The sequence below is a fragment of the Cetorhinus maximus genome, chromosome 16 (assembly GCF_964194155.1).
Source record: "Cetorhinus maximus chromosome 16, sCetMax3.hap1.1, whole genome shotgun sequence".
Classification (NCBI taxonomy): Eukaryota; Metazoa; Chordata; class Chondrichthyes; order Lamniformes; family Cetorhinidae; genus Cetorhinus; species Cetorhinus maximus.
Genome location: NC_135894.1, coordinates 12686725 through 12710073, shown reverse-complemented (window position 1 = coordinate 12710073; position 23349 = coordinate 12686725). Strand labels below are relative to the sequence as shown.

Genomic DNA, 23349 nt, shown 5'->3' with positions numbered 1-23349 from the left:
AAATATCTCAAACTCTGCTTGTGGACCCCGTTTCCTATCCATTTTTGTTCAGCTGAAGCAGTCTACAATCAGAGACCACTCTCCTACTTTCCAGCTCTTAACATTAACTGTTCCCACATCTGCCAGAAGTTTCAATCAAGAAGCAGTGCTTTACGGAAGGTCGAGATTCCCAAAACACGCTGTCAGAATAGCCGATAGCAATCCCATTTGTGGAAGCATGTCCCAACCAAATGTGTCCAGTTGCACCTAAGTTGCAAAAAAAAAACAAGCTTGGTTTTTAAAAAAATGTTACTCATCTGTTATTAAAATTGCATGAAATGTTTACATCTCAGTCCAAGTATTGAGAGTCGAGGTGGATTGCAATGTCAAAAAATTCAATTTTAAAAAGGATGAAACAAATATAATCAGTTATGAAAATTTATAAAGTAGACTAACTTGACCCACCATACAGCTACTTGAACCACATAAATTCCTTTTTCCCCTAAGAAAATACAGATATGGTAGAAAAATGTGTAAGAAATTCTCACCACAAAGCCAATAATTACCAAGAACAAGTCAAACAATAATTACACAAAAATATATAACTCCACACAATTCTTCTTTAAAACGGATAATCTTAGTCAACAGAATCAATGCCTGAAGCCACTACAGCATTTTCTAGATCTCCAGCTGAACACTCTTGATCTAAAATAGCTGTAGCGTGAGACTGCCTTCCTCCTTCCTCCAGACTTGACGTGTTCACCTCAGCCAATTCTGAAGGATCTGGGGTCTTGCATGCCCGGTATTCCTCTTCTGTCAGGTCTAAAGACCCATCGTTTCCTGAAAGCTGACACTGAAGAAGCTGCACTTTTTTATTCAGCTCATTCCTCTCTGTCTGCAGGGCCCTGCAAAGCTTTTCCAGCCGCTCCAGTTTCACTTGTAGACCCTTGTATTCCTTATCTCGAAGCGTTTTCTGTACAAAATTTAAAAAGAGCAAAAAAAAATCTCTTCAATATGTTACAAATTCTAGCCATTTACTTTATACTTGCTGCATCTATTCTTAAATTTTGAAATGCTATGATAACTACTGTAGTCCTGAGACAGTGCTACACTGTCAGGGGTGCCATCTTTCGGATGAAACGATAAACCAAAGCCCCTTCTGCTCTCTCAAGTGGACGGGAAAGCTCCAATGGCACTATTTTGAAGAGAAGGAAGGTGCCTCCCAGTGTCCTGGTCAATATTTATCCCTCACCCGACCTTACAAAATCAGATTATCTGGTCAGTCACATTGCTGTTTGTGGGAGCTTGCTGTGCACAAATTGGCTGTCGTGTTTCCCATATTACAACAGCGACTACACTTCAGAAGGTCTTAATTGGCTATAAAGCGCTTGGGGACATTCTGTAATTGTGAAAGAATTATCCAAACACAGAACAATTTGATGTTGATGTCTGAGCAGTTAGGGACTGCCCATCTCTGCCTTGTTTCAGAAGGTGGTTTTGTCTTCCAACAGCTCTGCGCATGAGGGAGAAGTAAAGGTTCAAAGTTATGGCATGCTAATTCTGAGCAAAAGGGAAGGCTAAGAAAGAACGGAAATGGGAGAGCATTATCCCTGTAGATTTCTAAGTGCTTTTCTCCCTCCCATTACTCTAAAACCTGCAAAGAAGAAACAGCCAAAACAAGCCTTTGATCTGGTCTCCTTACATAGGATTTAAAACTCTATTAAATGCCAGTATCCATTTCTAAAAACACACAGCAGCTTGTCAGCAAGGGACAGAGAACACTTGGTCTGCGGAACCTCTTAAGAGAGGGTGCACAAGTTTCACTAGTGCATAGGGGCAGGCGATGGCATAGTGGTATTATTACTGGACTGGTATTCCAGGAGCTCGATCCCACCACAGCAGATTGTGAAATTTGAATTCAATAAAACCTGATGATGACCATGAAACCACTGCCGATGGTCGTAAAAACCCATCTGGTTCACTCACGTCCTTTAGGGAAGGAAATCTGCCACCCTTACCCGGTCTGGCCTACATGTGACTCCAGACCCACAGCCATGTGGTTGACTCTTAAATGCCTTCTAAACAAGAGGCAATTAGGGATGGGCAATAAATGCTGGCCTAGCCAGTGATGCCCACAACCCATGAGCAAATTAAAAAAAAAACTCCATCTACATACTAAACATGGGAAGAGGGCCAACAAGTGTAAAAAAGATAATTAAATCTAAACCATTTCTGGGTGTAGATCTCCACAGGGAATGCTTTCACAAGTGGTAACTAGAAGTAAATACAGGGCTGTTACCCAAGATCACTGATTAACCCACCAGCTGGTGCTCACCATTTACTTTTCACATTGTGAGTGTTATAATATTGACCGGTATTACAGCTGGAGAATGTGCCTTTTTATTCCAGCCCCCTTCATACTGCACTGTAACAGAAGATGCTTTTATTTAAGGAAATGGAACAGCTGCCTCACAATTGTCAAATAATATGACAATATAGAAAGAAGGGACTATTGCAGTTAAAAATATTTATCCCAAACTTTTAGTGCAACATGCAGCTAAATGAGCCTTTCAGTGGCAGAGATCCAGATAATAATCAGAATTTTAACCGTGAAAGTTAGAAACTGTGCAAGCGACAGTAATTTTCCTACAGGAGGTTACTTATCATGTGGTTCTTTATGTTGGGCAAAGAGAGGGAAAATTGGACAAACCGCTTGAACAAGCAACCTTTTTTCTCAAAAATAAAATGCATGTGTAGTGTAGGAATTGTAGAGTTCAAATGAATGGGAGGAGTCACTAGTATGAAAGGAGCAGAATTCTACGCCTATGGATTTTCACAGCCCCGATCATGGGCCAAGAACCAAATGCAACGTTCTGCCCAAAGTCCCAAAATACTTGCCACCCACAATGTGCAGCATAGAGTGTTCTTTCTCTACAATTCTAGTGCAGGGAAAAAGGAATTTTCATTCAAACTTTCATCACTCATTGATAAATTTCAGCATGTAACACACCTCCAACCTAAGGCAAAAAAAAAAGCAGTTCTTCTGCATTCTCTCTAATTGTCAACAGCTGCCTGCCTGCAGATGCATTATAAAGCCGAAAATATACACTTTCAAAGAGGGTGATTGAGGTGTAATTTTTCAGAGGGAAGATATTGAGCTCACTGGAATCTTTAATATTGTATCTCCTAACCTTGGCCTCCACCCCCAATCTTGACAGCACCTGTTTATCACCTCAGGAATATTTTAAATTTCAACCCTTTCCATGTTTTTTGACCACATTCTAAATTAGAAAGTTATATAAGATCAGTTTTGTAGATCTGCAATGAAGCAGGTTGCTCAGAAAAATCTCAAGGTTACAAGTTTGGAATTAGCGTTCTTCTGTGCGAAGCAGCACCTGTGCACACAACACAATCAACGACAACTAAGAGCTGTGGACGGTTAACAAAGAGATTGCACACACCTCCTCAGCCATTTGTAAGAGTGCTTTGTTATTGTTCTCCCACTTAGTACGCCATACTGTAGTTTCTTTTTCCAGCTTCTTGATCTTCTTCGTCATCTGCAGAAGGGAGAAGGACACAAGACCCCATTCAGTGTGACATCACACCAAAACACATTTAACCCTCCCCAGTGGACCATCCTTACATAAATCGTAAACGTGGGCTATGTTTTCTCCTTGAATCAGTCATCTACTCTCTTGCTTCTAAAGCAACGTAATTCACCTGGTTTACCAGAAGAAAGTGTATCAACTGAACAGATCCCTGGGCCAAGCTATGTGCTTTAATACCATCAAGTACCACACCTACAGACTCAAAATGTCAGAGAAGAGTTCCACTCACCAATTTCTCTCAGACACATTTTAAATTGGGATTGTTGGTTTGGCGGGGGGGGGGGGAGGAGGAGGAGAGACAGCGTTGCAAAAGGTTCTATGAAGTATTTTTCTGTCACTAATATTGCAGGGTTCCCCAGTTCTATTTTATGTTGAAAAAAAGTCCGCTCTACAGTGCACAAAAGCAAGAAGTGAGTTAAGTCTCACTATCAATGTCAAACAGGAATCAGGATTATACTATATACTTGGTATCATTGCAGCAATCAATTTTACATTGCAAGGACAACAAGCATTCAGTAGAAAGAAATCAATTTCAGATCTGAGATTTGCTACTCCTTTTTGTCAACTGGGCATGTGACACATGTAGAAACTCCCCACTTCCATCAGGAGTCTCCAAGCCAACCTATGAAGAAATCTAAAAGCAAAATATTGCGGATATTGGAAATCTGAAATAAAAACAGAAAATGCTGGAAATGCTCAGCAGGTCCGGCAGCATCTGTGGAGCTGGAGAAACAGAGGTAATGTTTCAGGCCTATGACCTTTCATCAAAGCTCATCAATTAAAACGCTAACTCTCTTTCCCTCTGCACAGCTGCTGCCAGGCCTGCTGAGAATTTCCAGCATTTGTTTTTATTTTCATGACTAAGAAATCCATGTGAGTAGTTAGCGTTTGCCTGATGTGTAGCAAACATGCTGTAGTCCCAGGGACACATGCGGCACCTCAGCGATCAGGCCTTGGCAATGTTTGTGGGGGTAGGAGCAACGCTGGGGCTTAACCAGCAAAACTGTCAACTACCATTAAGTAAGCTTGTCGTTGGTTATCCACTCAGGAATATCCCAACATTGGCTTTCGAGGGTGTCCAAAGCCAAGTGGAAAGAGCTCCAAGTTCGGCAACAGATCTAACCCCTCCAGGCCCCATTAAACCTCGGCAATCACCAATACGGGACAGGAGAACTATAGATCTGCTTGGTTCAGGGATTCATTACCAACTCTGCACAAACAGCTGACTTGGTTTCAAACTTCAAATTATGAAACGTGCATTTTGGAACTAGCTCAATCCCAAAGGATCCCACCTTCCTCCTTCATTAGACAACTGACAAATGTGAGTTGTACCAAGTGCAGTAGTCATGTTACAGGACGAGTAATCCAAAGGCCTGGACTAATAATCCAGAGAATGCAAGTTCAAATCCTGCAATAGCAATTTGAGACTTTGAATTTAATTTAAGAGATTGTCGTTAAAAACTCAATTGGTTCATTAATGTCCTTTCACAAAGGAAACCTGCCATTCTTACCCAACCTAGGCTGTCTGTGACTCCAGCCCCACACTAATATACAGGCAGTCCTTGGACTTATGACAAGCTGTGGTTTTCAGGAACCAATTGTAAGTTGAAATGTCGTAACTCGGAACCGATTTTCCCATAAGCTATAAATGGGGGATCGGTTCCTGAACCAAGGCCCAATACCATATTTTCACTAAAATAACCCCAAATTCTGTACTCAATCAACTATAGACAAGTAATATTGCAACATTAATATATTTATATGTAAATAGCAATCATATTGACATAAAAAATCATATAATAAGCTAAAAATACAAATAGGGGTATAGTACAGTACTGTACTAATGGCATCAGAACAGTAACTGAGCGCCTTGAGTCAGGGAGATGGGCGACGCAGAACGTCGATGCACATGTATGAACATTTGAACTTGTTCGCTGGCGTGACACTGTAAAGTCAAAGCCAACGTTAAGTGCCGTTCATCGTAACTCGAATGTCGTAAAGAAGAGGGCTGCCCAGTGACCTGGCCTAGCAAGTCACTTCATTGCATCTCAGGTTCAAGAAGGTGGCCCACCACCACCTTCTCGGGGCAACTCTGGATGGGGCAGTAATTGCAGCCTCGCCAGCAGCACTCACATCCGGAGACTGAAGAAAGGAAAATGCCATATGTAATGAGTGATCCGTCATCCACTCTTGGTGGCAGCATGCACACATGCTATACAGCAACGAACAATGATACCACTAGTTTGTGGGCGGTGGAGGGGGGTTTGACTCAGGGCTATTTGCTTGCCATTGTAGAATTCTGGTAGACACTGAACACTAGATGGATGAGCACAGGCCTCTGCATCGAGCCTCCAATACCCCAATCTGATGGGTGACATCAAACTTTGGTCTGGCTTAAAATAAAGGGCACTTGTCAGCCACCTTGATGGCCTTGATAATAAGGGTCTGAGTTGTTTCTCTTTGTGGGCCATGTAAGTGCATAGCATGGAGATTGAAGTTTGATATGTAAAGTTCAGATTCATGTTGCCAATTCATTTACATATATCTCAAGTTGCTGATTCTGATTCAATTCCAGCGTACCAGCGTAGTAGGATTTATTCAAACGAGACAAGGTCTCTTTCCAAAGCCCCAAGTATACAAATTTCAAAAAAGACAAACCAGCGAAGTAAGGCAGCACCAAAAAAATTAGGCAGAAAAATCCAACGTTGGTAATTCAATTATTACAAAATTGAACAAAGCAGAGAGAACGGTACATTGGTAACTTTGCCTTTACCTTCTCCATTTCTTGCCTGAACGTTGTAAAAACTTCATTGCTCTTTGCCAGTGTGCTCTGGAATTCTTCAAACTTATCCATATAGAGGGAAAGCTTCAAAACAAGAAACATCGCACATGCATTGAATGGTTAGATAACATTATTGCAACAACTAAGATTAAGTATCATGCTAATTGGATCAGGTGTTGCTCACATCAAAACTGACCAGGTGTCATACAGTGTGTTAGCCTTTTTCTTCCAATTCTGATCTCTCAAGTCTTAACATGTTGTCTCTCTTCCTCTGTGGCGTTTGAAGAAGTGTTTTTTTTTTAAAAACTCACTTCACTAAGTTTGTTCTGTTCCCATCATATTTACCTCTGCAGCTGGATTATCTTTTGACTTTACATCTCCTTCCTTCTGGATGAAGAGAGTGTTGTAGGTTGGCAGGGATAGGGGGGTTGGTGTGGGGTTGTAGCTACATTTAACAGAGCTGCCACCAGTATGGACATGAGCAGTTCCATCAAACCCAACCTCACACACCCAATGCAATCGCCTGGATGCTGTACCTCGTTTCAGACAGAAGATAGTGAGTGGAGTCTTTGAATGGCAGAAACCATCCTACAGAACATGACTAATGACAGTCCAACAGCACATTCGCTGGTACGTAAGAACATCGTGCTGGCTGGTAGGGGGACGGAGCTTAGCTAAAATTACCACTACAGTTTGCTGGAACATACCTGCTGTTTCAGCTGTGCCTCCTGCTGCTTCATGAGTTCACATTTGTGCCTCAATTCAGTAGCTTCCTTTAGCAGCTAACAAAATAGAACAAAAAAAAAGTAATATATTAAAATATGACACATCACCTTCACATTTGGGATGGTGAAACTGCTTTCAGTTCCACTAACGGTGATGTTCCTGGACAAAAGGGAAAAAAAAACCACACATACTTCTTTAGGAACCCTGTGATCTATTTGATAAACTGATACATGCTGGCAGCAGAGATGCCTCACACTGCTCCTGCCATATACTTTTGGCACACACAGCCCATTCAGCTTTCTGGTATTTTTGGAACCCGAAAGTAAGTATTGGATGCCTCCAGAGAAAGAAACAATAGAAGACATTAAAAACATGTTCATAAAAGACGGCCAGCCCAAATTTAGACAGGCATACCAGAAAATAACTCAAACTAAGTCTTCAAATTTATTGGGAGTTTTAAATGCAAGGAGGAAAACATTTCAGGATTATCAGTCCAAGCCCTCAGTCACAAACTACTCTCCAAGCCAAGTAAACATGATGCTGTGTCCATCATGAATTGGACTAGCTTCTTCTTTAATTCGCTCATGGGGTGTGGGCTTCGCTGGCTGGGCCAGCATTTATTGCCCATCCCTAGTTGCCCTTGAGAAGGTGGTGGTGAGCTGCCTTCTTGAAGCGCTGCAGTCCATGTGGTATAGGTACACTTTCTTCAAAGATAAAACTAATTTCTACATTTAAAAGTTCTGTCTCATCGCTTTTAGCCTCTACAATGAACCTGTTCCTGAAATGAGGCAGGCAAATGATTCCCAAGCCACTGCCCATGCTACTGTGTAACCAGTGGCTGCGTAATGCAAGAGTAGTCTGGGATAAATCCCCTGGTTAACTTTCACTTTGCACCAATTTCAATTTGACTGAGACATTAAAAGCACATTAGTACACAAACATACCACACCAATAGGATGTCTTTTCATTTTAAGACTATGCACTGCACTTGCAGTGGTGCTGCAGATAGAAAAGGTATTATCTTACGCAAGCTGATTTAATTTTTCACCAAAATGGATTTTTAGACTTGTACAAATTATGAATCTATGTTAAACTCTGTGAATATGTTAACATATTGGAGGGTCTCAGATCCAGGAAAAGAACCATGGGGTCTCAAAATTAAAATAGGGGGGGAAAATGCTTTCAGAGCTCTAGAGGAAGGATAAAGAGCTAAACAGTGCCCAAAATGACAGTCCCATAATAATAATGCACAATGGAAAAAAACTTGGGAAGGAAGGGGGTGTGTGGGAGTGTAATATTTTTGTTATACACATTCACACATACCGGACTTCAAAAAAGGTTGCAATGTATTACAGAAATGTACAATTTGCAACTTCAGTGGAAGCAGAGAAGATATAGTGAATAACCAGCTTTTACTCACAAACTCCCTTTCTCTGTGATGTTCCTCATCCACCTCTTTCATAATCTCTGTCGTTCGCTGAAGTTTGGCATCTACCAACTGCTGTTGTAACTCCTTGTGCTTGAACACCTTGTCAATGTGCTACGTAGGAGTGGAGAGAGAAGGAACAAGGCAACATAAACTACCCAGGATTCACAAACCCACCAATGACACAGTTAACATGTAGCAGCATCTGTAACTAAAGTGATCAGCAGAATCAGAATCACACAGTTCAGGAGAGGCCCTTCGGCCCATCGAGTCTGCACCGACACATGAGAAACACCTGACCTACCTACCTAATCCCATTTACCAGCACTTGGCCCTTAGCCTTGAATGTTATGACGGTGCCAAATGCTCATCCAGGTACTTTTTAAAGGATGTGAGGCAACCCACCTCCACCACCCTCCCAGGCAGCGCATTCCAGACCGTCACCACCCTCTGGGTAAAAAGGTTTTTCCTCACATCCCCCCTAAACCTCCTGCCCCTCGTGACTAACCCTTCAACTAAGGGGAACAGCTGCTCCCTATCCACCCTGTCCATGCCCCTCATAGTCTTGTACACCTCGATCAGGTCACCCCTCAGGCTTCTCTACTACAATGAAAACAACCCAAGTCTATCCAACCTCTCTTCATAACTTAAATGTTTCATCCCAGGCAACATCCTGGTGAATCTCCTCTGCACCCCCTCCAGTGCAATCACATCCTTCCTATAATGTGGTGACCAGAACTGCACACAGTACTCCAGCTGTGGCCTCACCAAGGTTCTATACAACTCCAACATGACCTCCCTACTTTTGTAATCTATGCCTCGATTGATAAAGGCAAGTGTCCCATATGCCTTTTTCACCACCCCACTAACATGCCCCTCTGCCTTCAGAGATCTATGAACTCACTTGCCAAGGTCCCTTTGTTCCTCAGAACTTCCTAGTGTCATGCCGTTCATTGAATACTTGTCAAATTACTCCTTCCAAAATGTATCACTTCACACTTTTCAGGGTTAAATTCCATCTGCCACTTATCTGCCCATTTGACTATCCTGTCTATATCTTCCTGCAGCCCAAGACACTCAACCTCACTGTTAACCACCCGGCCAATCTTTGTGTCGTCCGCAAACTTACTAATCCTACCCCCAACATAGTCATCTATGTCGTTTATATAAATGACGAATAATAGGGGACCGAGCTCAGATCCCTGTGGTACGCCACTGGACACTGGCTTCCAGTCACTAAAGCATCCTTCTGTCATCACCCTCTGTCTTCTACAACTAAGCCAATTTTAAGCAGCATCGATTCATTTAAAAACTCCCCTTGATCATTGGGAAAGTGCTATTTCAATTTAACTGCAGTTGACAACAGTAAAGAGCCATGAAGTGCTAAGAGACAAAGCAAATAGCCCAATTAAAATGGATTTTCTGCCTGTTACTCAGAGTGCCCCTGACACGAGAAACTACAGCAAGTTCTATAGGTGCTGCACTTAGATATTGAAAACACCACGTACACGCAAAACAAATAACTTCCTTTAATATCCAGGTCTCTTTGGGTTAAAGCCAATCTGGAACAACATTTCCCACGTACACGCACACACACCATCCAAAGCGTAACCACAGTAAAATTGCAGCCACCCAGCCATTCCAGTCCTGTATTTCTCCCATTAAATCACATGGCCAATTTGCCAATGGCCAATATTACAAAGTTATGAATGGACTTGTGAAACCACAATTGAAGTCCATGCTTCCAGGAGTGCAGCCTCTAGATGCTGTGTAAAAGGTCTGAGCAATTAGGTTGGACACCAGCTTTCCATACATCTATTACAATACAACGTTTATTAGAAAATGACCAATGTGGGCTATTCGCTACCATTAGAAAATAAGGAAAAGAAATGTGCAAATGTAGAACTTAACTCCTACAACAGCAAACGTTGCTCAAAAAGAAGTATGAACATCTACGCTGTGAAACTGGAAAACTTCTGATATTTTAGCATCCGCAATTCTCCATTACAAGCAAAATGCAAGGCTCCAAAGCAACCCCAAATCACCTCTTCTCGCAGCTCATACTGTTCTATTAGTTTCTTCAGTTGCTCAGCAAGTTCAATGTTTTCCTGTCGCAACTTAGTGTTGTGTAGGTTGTGCTGATCCATCTGGGCCTGAATTTCATTGAGGGTCATCTGAAAATGCGCTGTCACTTCCTTGCGGCGCTCTTCTTCCTCCCGAGCTCGCTGCATATTTTCCTCCTGCATAATTTAAAAATGCTTTCGCGGTCAGTTCATTACCCCAAGTGAATTCCTGCCAAATGCAAAGAAAACCATTCACAAAAGCTGGATCAGGGCATTTAGCCACTTAGCAATCAGAGTACTGAAGACGCCAAATAGCTATTTATGGATTTTATTGGGCAGGGTTAGTGACCAACAAAACTTCCAAGTTTTGCTGTGGCAGGGCACTTAATAGCATCTGTCACTATTTCGGCTTCCCCGTGCATATTTAGGATTTTCCACTTCTTGCGTAACAAGTTAGTGAAATTGCAAGTTGGTAGTGAGGGAACCAGGGCATTTGGGACCTGGGTGAACAGGGAAAGCAACTGTGTATCTCCCTAACCGACTGGATTGCAGGGTTGTGAAATTAACAGCACAAGGGCTGAGGAGGAAGTGTAAATTAGAATGGGTGAATTCAATGTTAAATCAGGTCCAGAAAAGGAAATAAAATGAGGGAAAGGAAGGTCAGCTTGAGAGATATAGAGAGACAAAGAGAAAGTAAAAATATTAGATTTTTAAAAATCTACAACAATTAAAATGTGAAACAGTGAGACTCTACACTTCAATTTTGTGTAGAGAGGTTGTTTGACAAGAATCCATGTTAAACATGTCATTAAAAGGGTATATACGCTTGAAATGACAAGACTTAGCTTTGTGATGGTTTTGTTTGCATTCACCCTGCAAATACAGAAACGTCTTACCATTCAGTGCCTTTAAATGACGAACCAGACAGTGAGCTACCATTTTCATAAGCTTTTGGATATTCATGTTTAACCACATGTCTGAAGCTCCTGTGCCACTTACATATAAACAATGGCGAGTGCTATTAGCCTCCTCGCTATTCTGACAGCATGAGAATGGGGTAGTGGGAGCAGGGCCAGCAAGCAAGCCCAGGGAGAACTTCGATGGATTCCGGAACCAGATAAGTCCCTGACTTATAGGGCGAGCAGGGGGGGGGGGGGGGATTGAGCAGCCGGGAGGAGGGGGGGAGGGCGGTGTGTTGGGAGGGTGGGTTTTGGAGGCCAGTGGGGGCAGGGGGTGTGTGAGAGTGTAACGTCCTGTGGTGTTGGGAAGAGGGGGTGGTTGGGGGGATGAGCGAGGTGGTAAAGGGGTGCCCCAAGGTGCAGAAGGCATTCCCCGACTGACTTTCTCCCCCTTCCCTTCCTGCCTTTTAACCGCCTGTGTTAAGCAAAACAGCCTGCCCACGTCAACCACATCATGGCGTGGGCAGCGTAATGCCCAGGTCAATTGGCTTGGTAACAAGCTCAATTGGCCGTTAATTATTTATTTAACAATGGCAGATGGGCTGCCAATTTCGGCACTCACCCACCTCAGGGGTGGGCAGGAAGCTGGTGGGTTTGCCACCCCTCATATTTAATGTGATCCCTACCGAAAACACACCCGGCAGGCGGTTGTAAAATCCAGCTGTGTACATGCCATTAACAATGAGTACCATGAAATATAGGAAAGTTAACATAAGCTGTGCTTGAAGTCATAATGGAATTCCGAGCATTTTAACTGGAGCCTACTTTTGGGGAATTATGTTCAATAAAGGGAACTGGCGTGGATTCTGGGGAATGGAACATTTCTCATTCAGTTTTCAGCACCGAGCATTTAAAATCTGTTATCTATTTGAATATTTTACTTTCCTCCAGTTTTATTGGAGGGGAGGGTGTTTGGTGAGTGTTGCTGTTGATTGGCATAGCCATTTTCAATTGCAGTTTAAAAATTAATTGGACTTATTTTAATTGCAATTTGGCTTTAAAATGGTGTTTTCTAAATTATTGACTGAGAATTTATTTGGAGGGACCACTTATGGATCCATACAGTGTACACATCAAGGTTAAAAGACTTGGATGAAAGCCAGGAAACAATAAAAGGAGGGTAGATTTAATGAGGCAGGGAGTTGCACTAACAAGAGTCTAGGAAAGCTGTGTACGACACAGTGGTTGTTCCAAGGAACACAGTGAAAGGACAATTTTCCATTGTTCAATTTTGGAATATGGGGGTCACTGGCAAGACTGGCATTTATTGCACATCCCTGGTTGCCCTCGAGAAGGCAGTAATGGGCTTTCTTCTTGAACCACTGCAGTTCAGGTGGTGAAGCTGCTCCCGCAATGTTGTTAGGTAGGGAGTGCTCAATACATCACACATAATTTAGGTTCACATGCACTATATATGGCTAAAATGTCACGCAGTTACCAAAGGTCAAGGCAGCTGAATATGTAAGAACAGAAGTAGGCCATTCAGCCCCTTGAGCCCGAACTGTCATTCAATTAGCCAACAGCTGATCTGTAAGTCAACTTCATTTACCTCCATTTGTTCCATATACCTCAACACCACATTACCTAACAAAAATCTATCAATTGCAGACTTTAAAAAGGTTTCAGATAACCACTAAAGTTTACCTAAAAGGTGCTTCCTGATTTTACTCCCAAATGGGCTCTCTCTAACTTATAATGCCCTTCTTATTCTGAACTCCCCCAGCAAAGGAACTAGTTTCTCTGCACCTACCATTATCAAGTGCCTTCACCATTTTAGACATTTGAGGCTCATGGAATAGGAGGGTCAGTGTCAGCTTAGATAAACAATTACTCTACAGGTAGAGAACAGTAAGTTGTGACTGAAAGATGATTTTTAAATTTATTCATTCAGGGGATGTGGGCGTCACTGTCTAGGCCAGCATTTAGTGCCCATCCCCATTGCCCTTGAGAAGGTGGTGGTGAGCGGCCATCTTGAACCACTGCAGTAGGTGCTCCTACAGTGCTTTTAGGAAGGGAGTTCCAGGATTTTGACCCAACGACAGGAAAGGAACAGTATTATACTTCCAAGTCAGGATGGTATGTGGGGCTTGGAGGGGAACTTCCAGGTGGTGGTGTTCCCATATATCTGCTGCCCTTGTCCTTCTAGGTGGTCGAAGTCATGGGTTTGGAAGGTGCTATCGAAGGAGCTTGGCAAGTTGCTACAGTGCACCTTGTAGATTCTACACACTGCTGCGTCAGTGGTGGAGGGAGTGAATGTTGAAGATGGTGGATGGGGTGCCAATCAAGTGGGCTGCTTTGTCCTGGATGGTATCGAGTTTCTTGAGTGTTGTGGGAGCTGCACTCATCCAGGCAAGTGGAGAGTATTCCATCACATCCTGACTTGTGCCTTGTAGATGGTGGACAGGCTTTGGGGAGTCAGGAGGCGAGTTATTCGCTGCAGAATTCCCAACATCTGTCCTGCTCTTGTAGCCATGGTATTTATATAGCTGGCCAATTCAGTTTCTGGTCAATGGTAACCCCTAGGATGTTGATAGTGGTGTTCCCAAGGGTTAGTGCTAGGGCCACTGCTTTTTTTTGATAAATAACTAGATATTGGAATAGAGTAAAATTTCACAATTTATTGACGATACCGAACAATGAGGATGGTGCCAACCGACTGCAATAGCACAGACAGGCTAGCAGAATGGACCAAACGGCAGATGGAATTTAATACAGACAAGTGTGAGGTGATGCATTTTGGCAGAATGGTTAGGGAGAGATAATATATACTGAATGGCACACTCTTAAGAGTGTGCAAACAGAGGGACCAGGGGGGAGTTCATGTGTATGGATCTTTGAAGATGGCAGAGGATACTGAGAGAGTAGTTAGCAAAGAATATGGGATTTTGGGCTTCATAAATAGAAGCATTTAGTACAAAAGCAGAGAAGTTATGCTGAAGTTTTAAAAAGCTCTGGTTAGGACACAGCTAGAATATCGCATCCAGTTCTGGTCATCACACATTAGGAAGAATGTGAGGGTCCTTGCAAGGGTGCAGAGGAGATTTACCAGAATGGTTCCAAGGATGGGGGATCTTTACCATAAGGTTAGGTTGGCAAATTGAGGTTGTTCTCCTTGGAGAAAAGGAGGTTGAGCTGAGATCTGACAAAGGTGTACAAGATAATGACAGGTTAAGATAAGGTAGCTGAAGAAAAGCTGTATCTATTAGCTGATGATACATGGACTAGGGGACACAGATTAAGGTTTTGGGTAAGAGATGAAGAGGGGATGTGAGGAAGAACTTTTTCATGCAGCAAGAGCTAATGACCTGGCACTCGCTGTCCATGAACATGGTGGAAGTGGAGACTATCAATGATTTCAAAAGGAAATTGGATGGGCACTTGAGGGAAATAAACTTCTAGAGCTAGGGGATAGAGAGGGCCAATAGGACTGACTGGATTGTTCTAAGGACAACCAGCATGGACTTGATGGGTCGAATGGCCTACTTCTGTGCCGTAATGACTCTATGATAAGATCATCTCCATAACTGTCATCTAAACTCAAGGGATTAAAAGCCAGGTTTATTCAATCTCTCCAAAAATTAACCCTTTAAGCCATGATATCATTCTGGTGAATCTGCACAATACCGTCCCCCAAAGCCAATGTATTCTACAGGTGTGGTATCCAAAGCTGAATGCAGTACTCTAAATAGAGTCTGACCAAGGCTCTGTACAACTGAAGCATCATTTCCTTACTTATAAATCCCAGCCCCCTTGAAATAATGGCTAACATCCCATTAGCCTTACCGATTACTTTTTGTACCTGTGCACTAGCTTTAAATGATTTGTGCACACGGGCACCTAAATCCTTTTACTCCTTCACAGCTCCCAGCCTTTCACCATTACTGATCCACATCACGAGCTTACCTCCAATTTCACGTGCTTTCATTTTGCTAATCTCTTGTACAGACTTATCAAATACCTTCTGCGAGAACATATAGATGATGCCCCAAGACACTACCCTATCCACCAAGCTGGTGAACATCTCAAAAGAATTTAACTAGAGTAGACAGACATGGCATAGCCATCGCAAATCCATAATGGTGCATACCTGTCTTTAACATTTACAAACATCAATATCGCATCACACAGCTATTCCCATAATAAAATGCTGCAATTTCGCTGAATCACAAAGAACTGGGTTGTGCAGCACTTTTAACCTCCACTTTGTCGTGGGCTGAAGGCTCTCACCTTTAATGTTTTATTATGTCGCTGAAGTTCACGGCAAAGGCTCTCCAGTTTACTGCGAGCCAGAATGGCCTTGCTGTGCTCACTCTGCAGGTGAACCTTCTCCTTCACCACCTGTGCCTGTTTCTTCTGAAGCAGTTTTATTTGTTTCTGGACGCTTCGATTCTCTTCCAACTAGGAATGAACAACGAGCAAATTAAGATGCTAAAAGACCGCGAAGACAACATTTCAGGCCTTCTGTCAATATGTTCATGTTAGAAGAATAATGAATCAGGTGCATGAATCTTTTGTATTGTACATGCCTACTGCAACTATGAGAAGATACTCAGCGCCATTGTTAGAATCTGTCTATCTAAACTAAGGTTGTGTGTCAAAAATTCTTTTGAGTTTCACAAAACTGCAGTGTCTGGTAGTGTGAAGAGCAATTAGAGGTGAATTAATATCATAAAACACATTTGGCACAATGCTGAAGTGCACAGATTTAAGTGGCACCTTTTTCCTTCAGCACTTTTCCTTCATCATCCTAAATGTGCGCAGTGACAAAAGTGACTCTTTCACCAAGCAAACCAATTGGAATGCAGACTATCCAACAAGATCATCCCACTGTAAATGTTTTATTCGTTCACTGTATAACCAGAACAACTGAGGTCAAGAAGAAAGCTATAATAATCTCTCAAAAACACGATCACTGCTTCTGAGACTGAGTGATTCAATCTCAAGAACCTGCTGCATCTCCCCATCAGTCAAAACACAGGTGTCAACAAAAAGAAACAATAAAAAAAACAAATTAAAAGGAGCAGGATCAGAGAAACTGAGCAGTATAGAAACCTTTAAAAGTGGGGAAAACATGGTGACCAAGCTGTAAATAGGATCCTAGGTTTTGTAAGTAGGGGGGCAGAGTACAAAAACAAAGAAGCAATGTTTAACTTATGCAAATACCAGGGATAAGAGGCTTTAGCTAAATCAAGACACCACAGGCACTGAGTACTTTTACCAGAACACAGAAGGCCAAGAGAAATTCTGAAACCTTTCATAGAGGAGAATTAGTTCCATCCGCCAACGAGCTGGCAACTAGAAGACATAAATAAAGGATATCCACAAAAAGAATGAAGGAAGAGGTTAGGAGAATACACTTTAAAAAAAATTTACAGTGTTATCTGGACATGGAAAGCTTGACCAGAAACAACAGTGGAAACAGAGTTGCTTTTAAAAGGGAAAGTTAATAAATAGCCAAACAAGAGAAATGCAGAAGAGCATGCTAGCTTCTTCTGAGACACACACATAAGGAATTTCCAGATGGACTGCAGGCAAACCAATGCCTTAAGAGCAAAACATCAACATTTTGATGACATGAATAAAGTGACTAATGATTTAAGTCAGCACAATGTGTTAAGTCTTTGTAGGAGTTTTCCTTCAGTCGTGCCATGACCAGAATTCTTCCTCTAACTGAGAGGGTAGTTAGGGAAGACTGCATACTGTGCCAGCCTGACGGATGCTACACATCAGTTCGACAAGACTAGTTGGTTCACCCAATGGCAAGGAGGGCAGGAAACTTTAATAATTATTGGCAACAATAGCTATTGCCTTGCAGAATATATAACAGGATGTTTCACCTTCAGCAACCCGCTCCACATTCAGATGAGAATAGAAAAAGGGATGAAAATAATTCAAAAATTAAACAAAACGCCATCAAGACAATAAACAAACTAAAAATGCCATTTTTCCTCGTTAGTCCATCAATATTATCAAACTCAGCTTTCCTGAAGGGCAACATCATCTTGTTGAGTGGTTCCACAGGTGTAGGGAACCTTCAATAGCTTCCCACAGCAGCCAATAGTGATAAAAGTCCTGACAAAGTTTGGGCATTGTGACCAAGGTCAGTTCTGTCTTCACCAAATCTTCTCTTACTTGTACTTCCAGCACAAGTCGCTGGATGTCAATTAAGAACGAGCACACTGATCTTTTCCCCTCTTTTTCCCAGGTGGATGAAACCAATCACAATGGCTCCCTGCTACCCAAGTAGAGATTAGCTAACCCAAGAATAAGGAGTGAATCTTGGACTATCCCAGCCTATAGCTTAGCTGCTTATTGATCCATCAACCCAAACTCCAATATAAAAACAAAAAACTACTGCGGATGCTGGAAATCCAAAACAAAAACAGAATTACCTGGAAAAACTCAGCAGGTCTGGCAGCATCGGTGGAGAAGAAATCAGTTAACGTTTCGAGTCTTCATGACCCTTCGGCAGGACTGAGTATAGTTAGGAGAAAGGTAAAATATAATCTGGTCTAAGGTGGGGGGGCGGGGGGAGAGAGAAGTTGAGGGTGGGGTGATTGTGGAGATAAGCAAGCAGTGATAGGAGCAGATAATCAAAAGATGTCACAGACAAAAGGATCAAAGAGGTGTTGAAGGTGGGTGATATTGTCTAAGAAAAGTGCTAATTAAGAATGGAAGGCAGGACACTCAAGGTACAGCTCTAGTGGGGGTGGGGTGGAAAGACTAACAAAGTTTTAGTTTTAGATTTAAAAATAATGGAAATAGGTGGTAAAAGAAGAATCTATATAAATTATTGAAAAAAAAGGGAGGGGGGAGAAACGGGATGGGGATGGGGGGAGGGGGAGTTTAAGATCTAAAGTTGTTGAATTCAGTATTCAGCCCGGAAGGCTGTAAAGTGCCTAGTCGGAAGATGAGGTGCTGTTCCTCCAGTTTGCGTTGGGCTTCACTGGAACAATGCAGCAAGCCAAGGACAGACATGTGGGCAAGAGAACAGGGAGAACAAGAGAACAGAACAAACTCCAAAATGTTTTTACACTGCAGTTGGATATCTTTCATCCATACATCTGAAAACTGAACACACCCAAAAACCAAGCGGTTTTTTCAATGGACCCTAACGTGAGCCAACATGAACCTCACTGACCTTGTGCGTGGGAAGTCTGTGACCCAACCCAACACGAGCCTTGCCGACCAGACTCAACCTTTAGTGCGGGAAGTCTAATTGTTTGCAAATTGAGACGGCAAATGGAGAAAGAACCTAGTATTTGTAGACTATAGCTGGCCTAAGCTTAGACTATTGTAATGTAAGTTGGCCTAGGTCTGGGTATATCACATCCGAAAATATCTGAATACTGGAACGCAATCGGATAAAGGATACTCGACCTGCCCTACAATTGTATTTTAACATTTGATACATGAGGAAAATACCATCAGGTCTCCGATGGCTAAGAGCCAAAAGTTATGCTGTTACAATTGGGATCGGAGGTGAGGAAGTGATACACGCCTCCACTGAAAGAGTTTTGAAGAGAGTTTCCTTTTGGGTATTTTTTCCATCAATTGCTGGGTGGTGCCAGGAAGAGATGGAGCAGGGAGGTCGGATTTATGGACAGTGAACTCTAGTCTGCTTTATGAATGGCCAGCCATGCTGCCAATAAAATAATGCGACAAGTTGTGGACACAAACGCTGGAAAACATAGCCTACTGCCTTATTGACTTTTGTTCCCACGTGCCATGGTTTAGGGAACCAAAATTCCAATTGTGCAGACAGGCAAAGGCCTCTGACAGAAAACAATATTTGAACCATTTCAAACACAGAAAATGCTATTATGTTATACTTAAGTTAAAGTCTCATTTTTGAAATCATCGTTAATTCACAAACCTTTAGCAAGTTCTTAGCTTAGTGGAGAAAGCAAGATGGTGGCCATAAAGATCTTCAGAAAAATACGTGGGAGGAATTTTGTTATCTACTAGAATTTTGGGGATCAAATTCTCGACTTGGCATTTCCCTACGAGCATAGCAGTTCAGTGGCCTTATTTGCTTCCGTACCAGTGTGTCAATTTTTCCCTCATCATCTTTTTGAAAAAATTCCCAGGCCACAGCAAGATGTGATAGTTGTGGAGATAGGTTCCCTGGTCAGCAACACCAGAAGGATGGGGAAGATGGCGGCTGAGCAATGAGTGTGGCAACGCAGGTATAAGGAGAGTGCATAATCACCACCTCCGAACTATTGAGCTTATTCTGAACCCAAAGCATATCCAACCTTTATACTGCATTTGCCACTTGCAGTCCAAAGGTAGTGCATTTAGTGTATATAATGCCAAAAACTGATTTTAGGGATAAATGGGTTGGAGGTGATTCTTAAGGCCAAACAGACCAGCAACACACAAGGCTCGATCTGATTCAACAAGGTTTCAGTGTACAAAGGCGTGTAGCAACACCTGGTGTGTTTCAGGAAATTGGAATGTAGCAGGAACGATTCACTGGAAAATTCTGGATTTTGCTAATGTTTAGCTCAATAGTAAGCGTGCTCCAGGTTCTAAGGGATTTTAGGTCCATCGACAGGAATGTTTGGTGATGCTGAAACTACGGTCAAACATCGAATGCAAAAGTATAAAGAGAGAGACCGTTCCTTGTGGAAAAGTGAAGAGATTCTGTTCAGTTCCTTTCCCAATAGCACAAGTGGGCCTAGGAATTTCACACGCACGGAGATCAGATACAAAAATGTAATCGGTGGTTGAGAATCAATGCTATAGACACCAAGAGGACCCTAGGTTGAACCCCCAGGTTGATCGGTGCTAACTGATCTCAGTTATGATAGAGTAGGCACTTAAATTGACCTCAATTTCACAAGATTACAGTGGATTAAATCCACCACAGTTCCCTCACCTGGTCACTACCATGTTGGAAAGAACCCAGTGGGAAGTATCCACTGATGGAGGAGAGGGCAGGATCAGGTTTGGCTCTGATGCTTTAGGGCCGAATAGCTTTCTGAGACACACTGTCTTGACTCTCACAAAGGCACTGGAGGGCACCAGAAGTATTTGGGGAGGTTAGGTTCATTCCCCAGACTACAATGAGCCTGCTGGTGCTTTAAATGCTCTGGCGTGAATGACAAGCTAGGGCAAGACCAGGGTGCGCAGTGTCTTAAAAAAGAAAGGCTCTAATTACAGTAAGGGCTCACACTAGCGCTGCTATTTGGATGAGGGACTTAAGCACAACTTTTCCTTCTTCCTCAGCAGGAAGAAAACCTTGGGACAAACAAAAAGGCTTCTTATAATCCAAGTCTCCAAATTGCATTTTCCAAAAAGCGTCAGTATCTGATGAGGTAAGGATGCTTATCAAACTGGGTTAAAAACCCTTCCGATCTTTGGCGGGCCTAACCTGTGACTAACTCCGATGTGCTCACATGGTAAGAGAGATAGAAGTCCTGGAAAAGGTTGAGATGACTCTCACTACATCAATGCCTAGTTTTAAAGGCCTTAGTTCTTGCTTAAGAACAGAAGGAACAGAACCAAGAGTAGGTCATTCGACACCCTTTAAGCCTGCTCCACTATTCAATACGATTATGGCTGATGCTCTACCTCAACTCTACCTTCCTGCACTATGCCCATATTGCTTGATTCCCTTAGTGCCCAAAAATCTATCGACTTCTGTCTTGAAAGGACAGAGAAGTGAGACTAGCTGAGCTACTCTTGCACAGAGCTGGTACAGACACGACAGGCTGAGCGGCCTCCTTCTGTACTGTAACCAGTCTACAATGATTCTATGAATATACTCGACGACTGAACGCCCACAGCGCTCTTGGGGTTGAGAATTCCAAAGACTTATAAGGCTCTGAGTGAAGGAATTTCTCATCTCAAACCCAAATGGCCGACCTTCTATTCTGAGGCTGTGATCCTTAGTTCTAGAACCACAACCGCCACTCCCACCACTGCCAAGGGAAATACTCTGCCTTACCCTCAAGCCCCTTGAGAATTTTATAAGTTTCAACTAAATCACCTCTCAAGCTTCTAAACTCTAGGGAGTATAGGCCGAGTCTGCTCAGTCACAATAAGCTCAGTGACCTGATGTTCTAGGGTGATGATTTAGCAAGATAAGGAAACAGGATAAAATAAGAAAATGGTGCCAAAAACTACAACCGCCCCTATTTCTCTCTTTCCTCACTCCCTCCCACCGCCCCACCCCTCCTCAGTTTGCAATGTGTGGGTATAGCATAAGCGAGTTCTTTTTGTCCCAGTGATACAACATACCAAATCTGCATACTTCTTGCATAAAGCTGCCAGTTTCTCTTCTGGAGTGCTCAGCGTGTTCAATGCTTGCATCAGCAACATCACTTCTTTCCCTGCAATGCAATGAGAGAATCAATGGCAATTTTTAAAATTTATTTCAGATATAAGATTTACACCTACATTTCCATTTAACACCTTGGCTAATGAATCAGTCTCTGGATATTTTTACGCCATCACTGAAGTTTTAATGAGCAATTAAAAGTCATTCAGCAAATAGGCCGATTGCAACAAAAACAAAAAGCACCACTGCTGCCAAAACTGGATATTAAGATCATTGAAGTGGAAAGCAAATGTTAAATGCCAAATCCCACAATCAATGTACTAAAAAAAACATTAGAATCAACTATCGTTTCCAGTATTTAATCGATAAATACTGATCACCTGCAGTTAGCGAAGCCAATCACGCCAGTGAGCGGAAGAGATGTGATCCGCAAATCCACTGAATGAACTAATCACCAATGACTTAATCCAGCTCACTGGTGCAGTCAGGCTCCTAGGTCTGCGGACTCCTCTCTGCAAATTATGTCATCAGCGCTCTAGTCAAAACAGCTGAAAAATACTTTCTCCTATCAATCATTTTAAACAGTGTCAAAACTTCTGGACCAGCTTTTCAGTGGCTGTTCCCTCTCCTGTCGACTCATTTTATATAAAATATTGCTCCCAGTAGCGTGAGATTTCGTTCATACTCGAGCCGGTTTAACTGTGAAGTGTAAGACCAACATTGAAGTGTGCCAGTAATAACAACATATTTTATATAGAGCCTTTAATTTAGTGAAGCACCCTAAGGTGCTTCGCAAGGGCATTATCAGACAAAATTTAACACCGAGCCATGTAAGAAGGGCCAATGATCAAAAGCGAGGTCAGAGACTCTTTTAAGGAGCATCTTAAAGGGGGAGAGAGAGATAAAGAGGTAGAGGTTTAGCGAGGAAATTCCAGAGTTTAGGGCCATGGCAGCCAAAGACACCAGCGCCAATGGGTGGAGCAACTTTTAAAAATTGGGGATACCCAAGAATTCAGAATTAGAAGAGTGCACATATTTCGGAGGCTCGTGGGGCTGGAGGAGATTAAAGCGATACAGAGGGGTAAGGCCATGAAGGGAATTGAAAATAAGGATGAGAATTTTTAAAATCGAGCAGTGGTTTAATCAGGAACCTATGCAGATTCGCGAGCAGGAGGGTGATGGGTGAATGGGACTTGGCGTGAGTTAGGACAAAGGCAACAGAGTTTTGGAAGAGCTCGTTTAAAGAGGGCGGGAGACTGAAGTCAACCAGGGGTATACTGGAATAGTCAAGTCTGAAGGTTACAAAGGCATCAATGAGGGGCTCAGCTGAGCCAGGGACAGAGTAGGTAAAGTTATGGAGGTGAAAATGAATTGCCTTAGTGATGGAGCTGATAATGGGATGGAAGCTCACCCCAGAGTCAAATACTGTATGACACCAAGTTTGCAATGGTCTAGTTTCTTCTTAAACAGTTACCAGAGTTACAGACAGAGTAGATGGTTAAGGAACAGATTTCATGG

General features: G+C 42.5%; 1 protein-coding gene across 3 annotated transcripts in view; it reads right to left on the bottom strand.

Annotated features, from left to right (window-relative positions):
* Nucleotides 1–365: 365 nt before the first annotated feature.
* txlng (taxilin gamma) overlaps nt 366–23349 on the bottom strand; it is a 60475-nt gene continuing 37491 nt past the window's right edge. For 2 of the 3 annotated variants that reach the window (XM_078559379.1, XM_078559380.1), the window contains 8 exons: nt 21792–21883; nt 15771–15941; nt 10567–10761; nt 8516–8635; nt 7077–7151; nt 6361–6453; nt 3441–3536; nt 366–952 (listed from right to left, as the gene is read on the bottom strand). In XM_078559379.1, coding sequence (XP_078415505.1) covers nt 617–952; nt 3441–3536; nt 6361–6453; nt 7077–7151; nt 8516–8635; nt 10567–10761; nt 15771–15941; nt 21792–21883 — 1178 coding nt within the window. In that variant the 3' untranslated portion in view covers nt 366–616. The remainder of the gene's footprint in view (nt 953–3440; nt 3537–6360; nt 6454–7076; nt 7152–8515; nt 8636–10566; nt 10762–15770; nt 15942–21791; nt 21884–23349) is intronic. The other variant, XM_078559381.1, reaches the window with a different exon arrangement.